The sequence below is a fragment of the Tupaia chinensis genome, unplaced genomic scaffold, assembly GCF_000334495.1.
Source record: "Tupaia chinensis unplaced genomic scaffold, TupChi_1.0 Scaffold000211_1, whole genome shotgun sequence".
Classification (NCBI taxonomy): domain Eukaryota; kingdom Metazoa; phylum Chordata; class Mammalia; order Scandentia; family Tupaiidae; genus Tupaia; species Tupaia belangeri.
The window spans coordinates 409808-419181 of NW_006159686.1; the positions used below are offsets into that span (position 1 = coordinate 409808).

General features: G+C 50.9%; 1 protein-coding gene across 1 annotated transcript in view; it reads left to right on the top strand.

The window, feature by feature from the left end:
* Positions 1-1439: 1439 nt before the first annotated feature.
* ANKLE2 (ankyrin repeat and LEM domain containing 2) overlaps positions 1440-9374 on the top strand; it is a 49711-nt gene continuing 41776 nt past the window's right edge. Inside the window, exons 1-2 of the mRNA XM_027771371.1 lie at positions 1440-1502; positions 8965-9268. Coding sequence (XP_027627172.1) covers positions 1440-1502; positions 8965-9268 — 367 coding nt within the window. The remainder of the gene's footprint in view (positions 1503-8964; positions 9269-9374) is intronic.

Genomic DNA, 9374 nt, shown 5'->3' on the forward strand with positions numbered 1-9374 from the left:
GATCCCAAACTGACCAGAGAAGGAGGCCCTCCTCCCAGTTTGCTAAGAAAATCCAAGATAATATTTATTGTTAGGAGTTAGGAGAAAGGGGGTGGGTCTGTGTGGGCTCCTGCACAGACCTGCTGATCTGGAATGAAGCTCTGAGTGCACAGATCGATCCAGGTATGCTCTTGATACACTACTTGTGTCTATTCTGTGCAGAAAGCAGTCTATTTTTAAACTGTTTTCTTGCAGTACACCATAAGAAGGTTAGTAAGGAAAGAGTAGCATTAACTACAAAGATGTAATACTCCTTTAGCAAGTGTCAGAACTTATTTTTTTTTTTTTGGAGAGATTTTCGCTATAGGGCGCGTGCGCTCGCCAGACAGACAGAGAGAGACAGAGAGACAGAAAGCGAGAAATCACCCCCCAGGGGGGATGGTCACGCCGCAATCCCTTCTCCTCCATTCTCCTCTCGGGATCTTGGGCACGCACGCACACGCGCCCGGCGTGAGTTTTAAGCCACCGGGTCTGATACGCGAACCGTGGTCGACTACGTGGGAATCCAGCGACATAGCCATTATGCTAACTGCTGGTTCCCCAGAACTTCTAAAATACATATTAAGACATCATTTGTACAAGGGAATCTTGATACTTGAAAACTTGCATATAAATACATCCTACTTTCTACCTAAAGTTGGAAATCATTTTTGACTAAGTTGTTTTTCTACCATTAGAAAAATGGTAACTTATGTCCTAATTTATTTGGCTGTGTTATCTTTTAGTTTTAAAACCAAGAGGTAATGCTTAGATTTACTCTGGCAGAACTTTCCCACTCCTTGGTCTTCAAGTGAGTGATGTTCACTGTTCTGTTTTTTTTTTCCTCTTAGGAAGGGAAAAATTGATGAATATATTCCAGTGAAAGCAGATCTCTGTTCCTTCTTTAGTCTCGCTGGCCTGTGCGCGTGTGTCTGCGTGTGCATGTGTGCGCGCCCCTCAGAGACAGCATCTGTGGTCGGTCTGTGTGCTTCGCCATCAGTGCTGCCTCTGGCCCAGTGAAGGGCCTGCTGCCTGTTGCCACCTGCAGTCAGTGTTGTTTCCTCCCTCTCCACACACAAACCACGTCCTGGAGCCGAGGCCACTGGCTTCCTGAAGAAGTCACCTTGGAGGAAGTTCCATTTCAAATTGCCTGCTTTGGGTTGTTGTGTCTTTCTATCTTCAGAGTCTCTACCAGCACTCTACCTCCCAGGGCTAGATTCTTCATAAGATGTTTTAATTGTTGTGGGCACAAGTGGAGTTGTGGAATTTACTCATGAAGACCCAGGTTTCACCCCTGCGTTACCTCTGACCACTCTCACCCACGTGCTGTCTGCCATGTGCTGTCACAGTCATTGGCACTTCCTGATGTCATTTGTCTGATGTTCCCCAAACGTGCTGCAGTCCGGGTTAGCTACTTCCCGATGGTACGTGGCAGGCCGGTGCAGCAGTACCATCGGGATGGACACCTCTGCTCTCTGGAAGAGGTACCAGGCAGGGTCATTTTTTCATAGGCTGTGACACTGACTGCAGTCTGGCCTGGGTGCAGGAATGGTAGCGACCCTTGGGAATAGCAGCCTGTGGACCTGCGTCAGGGTGCTTGTGCTCAACTCAAGGTTTGGAAGACTGCAGAAGCCAGGAGGCCTGCAAAGTCACCATGACTCACTTCCCCACTTTCCTGAGGATCCTTAATTACTGAATGTCATGTGTGAAGGCCTTAGGTGTACATGGAACAAGCATATTTGATAGAAAGGTCCTGGGAACTTCCTTTTGAAGACCCCTCGTGACGTCAGCGCTGAGACGTGGGCCTTGTTCTAACAAGCTTGTTGACTCAAAGTTCCAGGTAACTCATTATACAGGTGGTCTCAGGTTATAGCAGGATCCTTGAGGGATCTGAAAATTCAATGGTCTTGAGATGTTAATTTCTATCAAGAATTTCCTCACAAAAGAGAGTCCTCAGGTAGGGGCTGTTCAGGGAAAAAGTGTCACCGTGTACAACAAACTGTAACTTTAAGAAGCATGTTTACATAGAAATTTAAGTGTGCTTGGGAATTCCTTAAATTTTGTGCAATAAACTATTTTTTGGTAAAGATTTCATATTTCACTGAAGAGACTTCATCTTAATATTCATATTTTGTCATATTTGGGAGTAACTTTTATCTCATGTTACACTGTTCAGATCTTTGTTTTAAAAGAATTTTACTGGGTGGTGTGGAGGTTAAGGCATTGGCTTCCCACATGACCGCCCATGGCTCAGGTCCTAGACCCAGCTGCTTGACAGTCATGCCAGGAACGTGAATCCCAGGAGGAGAATGGAGAAGAAAAGACTGGTGTGGCCATCTGCCCCTGAAGGTGATTTTTTTTTTTTCTTTTTGAAGAGGTTTTTTGCTATAGGGCGCGTGTGCTCACCAGACAGAGAGACAGAAAGCGAGAAATCACCCCCTACGGGGGATGGCCACAATGCAATCCCTTCTCCATTCTCCTCTTGGGATCTTGGACACGCGTGCACACATGCCCGGCGTGAGTTTTAAGCCACCGGGTCCGGGATGTGAATCATGGTCGACTACATGGGAGTCCAGTGACATAGCCATTACGCTAACTGCTGGTCCCCCAGGAGGTGATTTTTCACTTCCCCTCTCACTGTGTGTCTCTTCAGCAAACACACATGCATATAGCAAAAACCTTTAAAAAAAAAAAAATCACTGTTCTGCCAATGTTTCAGACAGAATGTGTAATCTACCCCCCTTTTTTTTGGAGAGGTTTTTGCTACAGGGTGCATACACTTGCCAGAGACAGAGAGAGACAGTGAGAAATCACCCCCCAGAGGGGATGGCCACGTCGCAATCCCTTTTCCTCCATTCTCCTCTCAGGATCTTGGGCACGCACGCACACATGCCCGGCGTGAGTTTAAGCCACCAGGTCTGGGACTCGAACCGCGGCCGACTACATGGGAGTCCAGCGACAGCCATTACGCTGACTGCTGGTCCCACATACCCCCTTTTTCTGACTGCAGCAAGTGAACAGCAACTCCAGTCCTTTCCCCCTTGAACCCAGACTCGTTGCCATGTGCAAGGGCCACAAAAGTGGAGATGCGTTTGTGGGGACAGCACGTGCTTCTGAGTGAGGGGAGGTGTGGGCGCGCTGAGGCCGTCCCTCGTCCACAGCACACCCTGCACTAGAATCTTGAGCAGCCACTGGTACCAGCCAGGCTGGCCTGTAACTCAGACCCCAGCACTCCTCCTCCCACTCCTCTTGGCTTTTTCATCCACATTCCATCTGGTCAGTAACAGCCAGGCTCATAGCGCTTTCAGCCAGTCACAGTGTGACTGAGAAGGGGATGAGCATGTGGTCACAGGGCTGGCCTTGTGGTTGGATTTACTTGTTTTTCCCAGGTTCCATTTGTTAGCCTCTGTAACCAACTCGGGTCATCTGAGTGGAAGTCCCGACCACTATCTTCTGTGATGCAGTACCTAGTGCACACGCACGCTCACCAGAGACAGCGAGAAATCGCCGCCGGGGGTGATGGCCATGACAGTCCCTCCTCAGAATTTTTGGTACGCACACACGCGTGCCCAGTGTGAGCTTCAGGCTGCCAGGTTGACTCAAACCAGTCTGCCACATGGGAGTCCAGCACCTTAACCATGACACCACCGGCTGGTCCCTACAGTAACCTTTAAAGGGAATTTCTATGTATCTAACATCTATTTATTTATTTATTTTTGGAGAGGTTTTTGCTATGGGGTGTGTGCACTCAACAGAAAGACAAAATGTGAGAAATCACCCCACAGTGGGGACAGCCATGCCACAATCCCTTCTCCTCTATTCTCCTCTTGGGATGTTGGGCACGCACGCACATGCGCCCGGCATGAGTTTAAGCCACTGGGTCCGGGATTCGAACCACTATTGACTACATGGGAGTCCAGTGACATAGCCGTTACACCAACTGCTGGTCTCAGTATCTGACTCTGTCTATAAAGTCGTTAAACATTTACAGACACCAAACCAGCCAGTTGAGGGATCTGCCTTTAAGCTGTCTACTTCCTAGCTGCTCCCTGAGACCAGAGATGCCCAGAAAAATGGGGGTAGCTATCTGGTGCTTGGAGCGGCAGTGCGTCAGAAATTTGGTTTGAGGTACAAGCCAAGGGCTGATCACTGACAGATGCTTAGTATTTAAAAATTACCAGGTCAGGGCCAGCAGGTGGTGGGGTAGTTGGGTGCTGGCCTCCCACATGCCTGACCATGATTCAAGTCCCAGACCTGGCAGCTTCCTCTCTCACTTTCCCTTTCTCTGTCTCTGGTCAAATAATGACTAAGTTAAATAAATTTTAAAAAATAAAGATCATCAGGTCGGGGGCCAGCAGATGGCATGGAGGATGGAGTGCTGGATCCCACATGGCTGACTGCAGTTTGAGTCCTAGACCTAGCAGCTTGAAAATCACACTGGGTGTGTGTGCCCTTGTCCCCCCCGCCCCCCCAGAGGAAACTGGAGGAAGAGAGACTGGTGTGGCCATCACCCCAGAGGCGATTCCACACCTTCTTTCTCTTTAGCAAATGCACATGCCTTCACCATCATGCCATCTGCTGGTCCCCATACCCTATGTCAAAAACTAAAAATATTTAAAAATTGGGACCAGCAATGGCATAATGGTTACATTGCTGGACTCCCACATGGCTGACTGCCGTTCGAATTCCAGACCTGGAGGTTTTAAACTCATGCCAGGCACGTGTGTGTGTGCACGCCCAAGATTCTGAGAGAATGGAGGCGTGATTGCGGTCTGGCCACCACCCTCCTCTCCAGGGTGATTCTTTGCTTTCTGTCTCTTGGGCGAGTGCATGCACCCTATGGCAAAAATCTCTTAAAAAAACTAATGTGAAAAATAAAAGATGAGGGAACCAGCAGTAAGCGTAATGGCTATGTCACTGGACTCCCACGTAGTTGACCACGGTTCGCGTCCCAGACCCGGTGGCTTCAAACTCAAGCCGGGCATGTGTGCGTGCGTGCCCAAGATCCCGAGAGGAGAATGGAGAAGGGACTGCAGCGTGACCATCCTCCCTGGGGGGTGATTTCTCGCTTTCTGTCTCTATGTCTCTGTCTGTCTGGCGAGCGCACGTGCCCTATAGCGAAAAACCTCTCCAAAAAATAAAATAAATTAAAAGATGAAACAGTTATTAGCTACTCCCTGTTGAACTATTTCTTGTCCTGTTCCTTTTTTAAAGGAATTATTTTATTTAACTTTACTTAATTTGACCAGAGAGGGACAGAGTGAGAGAGAGAGCGAGAGAGAGAGAGAGAGAGAGGGAAAGTGGGAAAGCAAGCTGCCAGGTCTAGGACTTGGACCAAGGTTGCCATGTGGGAGTCCAGCCCCTTAACAACCACACCACCTGCCAGCCCGGGCCTATTTTCCCCTGGTTAAGTGAGACATTACTCGGTGAGCCTACCTCAGTTGGCTGAGGATTCCACTGAACGGGGTCTAATCGCAGCCGGAGTGTAAACCCTAGACTGCGACATCGCCACATCTCAGCTGCTGACCTGTCACTCTCTCCTCTCCGGCATCTGCACTTGGGTGTCACAGCAGACTAGAGACACAGGCCACCTGGCGCTCAGGTCTAGGAGGAACCTGCGGACTGACCGTATTAGTTACCCAAGGCCACGTGAGACCTCCCTGCTTCCACTCCACGCTTACCCCGGTTTCTCCTACACACTCACAGCACAGATCACCTGTGGCACCGAAACGTGTGGGAAACTACTTCCTACCAGGCAGCAGATGCCAGCTGGGTGCCCTCCAGTTTGGTCCACGGCTACCTGGGAAGTGTCACGTCCCACAGGTCGAGAGCAGCTTCACCTTCAGGGTGCTGAGGATACAGCTGCCTGCTCTCTGCTTAGCCCACACCCACAGCCTCCACTTGCGGCCCAGCACAGCTGCGCCCAGTCCCACCTTGTCTGTATCCCTGGGGTGGGTGGGGGCTCGGCAGGCACACTGGCCTTTACTGCCAGCTGCAGCCCAGGGACATCACTGCCTTGCCTATGCTTGGCCACTGGGTGTGCGTTATGTGGACAGTGGCGTGCCCAGCTACGACTGAGCCTGTTATTTGGGAATGGAGAAGGAATTGTGGTGTGGCCATCCACCCTGGAGGGGAGGAAGTTGTCGCCTTCTGTCTCTCAGGCAAGTGCATGCACTCTATAGCAAAAATTTCTCTAGAAGAAATACAAACTCGTGCGCATGCATGCCCAAATCCCAACAGGATGGAGAGGGCATTTTCTCCCTCTCTGGCAAGCACATGCACCTTTTGGTGAATTTTAAAAAACAAAGAATGGAAAACGGATATCTGTTCCACAATTTTCCAAATCAGTCCTCAGCACTACCTGGATCGTGACTCACAACAAAGTCTATTTTTTTTTAAAAGAATTACTTTATTTATTTATTTAAATTTGACCAGAGAGGAGCAGAAAGAAAGTGAGAAAGCAAGCCGCTAGGTCCAGTACTTGAACCGTGGTCAGCCATGTGGGAGTCCAACACCCTTAACCACCACACCACCTGTGCAACAAAGTCTCTTAGGAGGAGGATCCAGTCACCCCTTGGAATGTAAGCACACACAAGAAATATATAGTTCAAGCTGCAGAAGCAGTAATAGTAGCTCATGTTTTCTAAGCCCTTACTGTGTACTGGCTCTTAGGCAAAGGCCCTGATGTTGCTGAACAGTGACTGTCATGTGCCAGTATCTGCCATGTGGCAATTTTTTATATATATTTTGACCAGAGAAGTGGAGGGAAAGGAGAGAGAAAGTGAGAAAGCAAGCTGCCAAGTCTGGGACTCGAAACACAGTCCGCCATGTGGGAGTCCAGCACCCCTCACCAGCACGCCACCTGCCGGCCCCATCATGTGACAATTCTACACTTACCTGGTGACATATGGAGAGAGGGCCAATGATCTCCTCCTCTCTCAGACCCTAGGGGCTCTTCAGGCTGCATCTAGGAACCCAACTAAAACAAGGCAGGATAGAAAGGGAAGCAAGCAAGTTTTATGGCTTTTCTAGCTCCATACGTGAGCATCTCCAGGGGAGTGTGAGGTCTGAAGATGTGGCCAAGGCGAGGTGTTTTTGTGCTTTTCAGACAAAGAATGATAACGTCTGTGAAGGACACAGGTGGGGCTGGCAGGGGGTGTGGTGATTAAGGGCACTGGACACTCCCACATGGCCGACCATGGTTCAAGTCATGGACCTGGCATCTTGCTTTCTCACTTCCCTCTCTCTCTGTCACTCTGTTCCTCTCTGGTCAAATTAAATAAAATTAAAAAAAAGAAGTTAGATGTGAAATCTCTGAAGGACACAGGGATCTCAGGCAGCAGATGGTAGAGCAGTCACTAAGAGCTTTATGGGTCATTGTGCTAGTGGAAGACAAGGTTATCTGGGCGCTGATCAGGGGCACTGGAGCCCAAACGCCCAGTCTGGTGACAAAGGCTATTTCCTAGCCCTAGGATGGGAAGACATCCCTCCTGCAGGAATTTTTGGTTATTTTGTTTTTTTGCCATAGGGTAGGCATGTGCTCACCTGAGAGACAGAAGGAAAGTGAGAAATTGCCCTCCGAGGGGGATGGCCGCACTGCAGTCTCCGCTCCATTGTCTTCCTGGGATTTGGGGCATGCATGCACACACACCTAGCGTGGTGTTTCAAGCCGCCAGGTCCAAGACTCAAACCACAGTCAAGCAGAAGGGAATCTAGTGCCCAACCTCGCCCCTAGAGGAATCTTTAGGGCTGGCTGCACGTAGGGAGAGTGGTCAATCGGCCTTTTCTGCAGCTACAATTCTCAGGTGGTTTCACCTTGAAATACTCAATGTGCCAGTTGGGCGTATTTTGGGATTGTTCATCCCTGACTATCACATACATGGCGATTGGCATGTGGCCATTAAGACTCTGCAGTTGTGGGGCCAGCAGTTAGCCTAATGGCTATGTCGCTGGATTCCCATGTAGTCAACCTCGGTTCGAGTCCCAGACCCGGTGGCTTAAAACTCACGCCGGGTGCGTGTGTGTGCGTGCCCAAGATCCCGAGAGGAGAATGGAGGAGAAGGGATTGCGGTGTGGCCATCCCCGCTGGGGGGTGATTTCTCGCTTTCTGTCTCTCTGTCTCTGTCTTTCTGGGGAGCACACGCGCCCTATAGCAAAACCTTCTCCAGAAAAAGAAGGAAAAAAAAAAAAAAAGACTCTGCAGCAGCTGGGAACGTCCTCCTCACACTCCCGCCCTCATCACTTAGGCAAGTGCCTGGGGCTGGGAGGAACCACACCAGGTATCAGAGCCGCTGGTCCAGAGGCTGCACGTCCAGGCTAGCAGGTGCAGGGTCTGTCCGGCGTTTCTGGTCCGCACCTGGCGGAGAAGCAAGGGTTTCTCTACCCCCCATTAGCGGCACTACAACCACTGCTGAGGTTCCTGACCGACGCCAGCCGAACGTCTCAGTCATTGCTCTGGGGTTTACGATGTCAACATAACAATTTGGGGGGGACCCAAACACTCGGCCCACAGCAGAGGTGTACGTTTAACTTTGTAAGAAATTGTCTATTTTCCAAAGTAGTCAACCCATTTTATGCTCTCACCAACACTGTACGAGAATTCCAAAATTCTTCTACACTCTCACCATAGTTGGAGTTATCAGTCTTTCATTGACTTTAGTCAATTTTATTTTTAGTTCTTCTGGTTTTCGTTGAATATGCAAGTTACATCAGCGGGCCTGTTTGCCTCCGTGAGTCCTGACAAGCTATGCTGTCGGGCGACCCCGCATCCGGACACGGGGCGCTCCCCGTGCGCCTCCGTGAAGCGCCCTTGGCGTTCTGCTCCTCGGCATGAACGGCACACGGCGGAGTCAGCGCGGAGGGCGACCCGGCACCTCCTCCACTCCCAAGGAAGCCCTCCGTGCCCTCAAAGACACGGAGTAAGAAAGGAAAATCAGATAAAGTCAGCCGGGCGCTTGGCAACAGACACTTCTGCCAAGCACACGCGGGAGACGGACCGCCTATACTTTCTCTCTCACTCGAGAAACTTTTTCTCCGGAACCGCGACTTCCAGAAACTGCCGCCGATCGTTTATCCGTAAGACGAGACGCGCGCTCTCGCCTCGGAGGCTCCAGGCCGAAGTCCGCGTCTGCGGTCGCGTTCACCCAGAATGCAGCTCGCAAGGACACAGGCCGGCGCCCGGCCGCACTCACCGAAGCCGTTCCCAGCCCGTCCGGCTGGCCCCACAGCCCGCAGCCCAGCCTCCGCCCAGGTCAGCAGTTCCTGGCCGCCCGCCTGCGGTCGGCCACGCCCCCCGAGCGCGCCCAGCCCGGCGCGCCAGGCTCCGCGCCCGCGGCCGGGCCCCCCCAGCCCGGGCG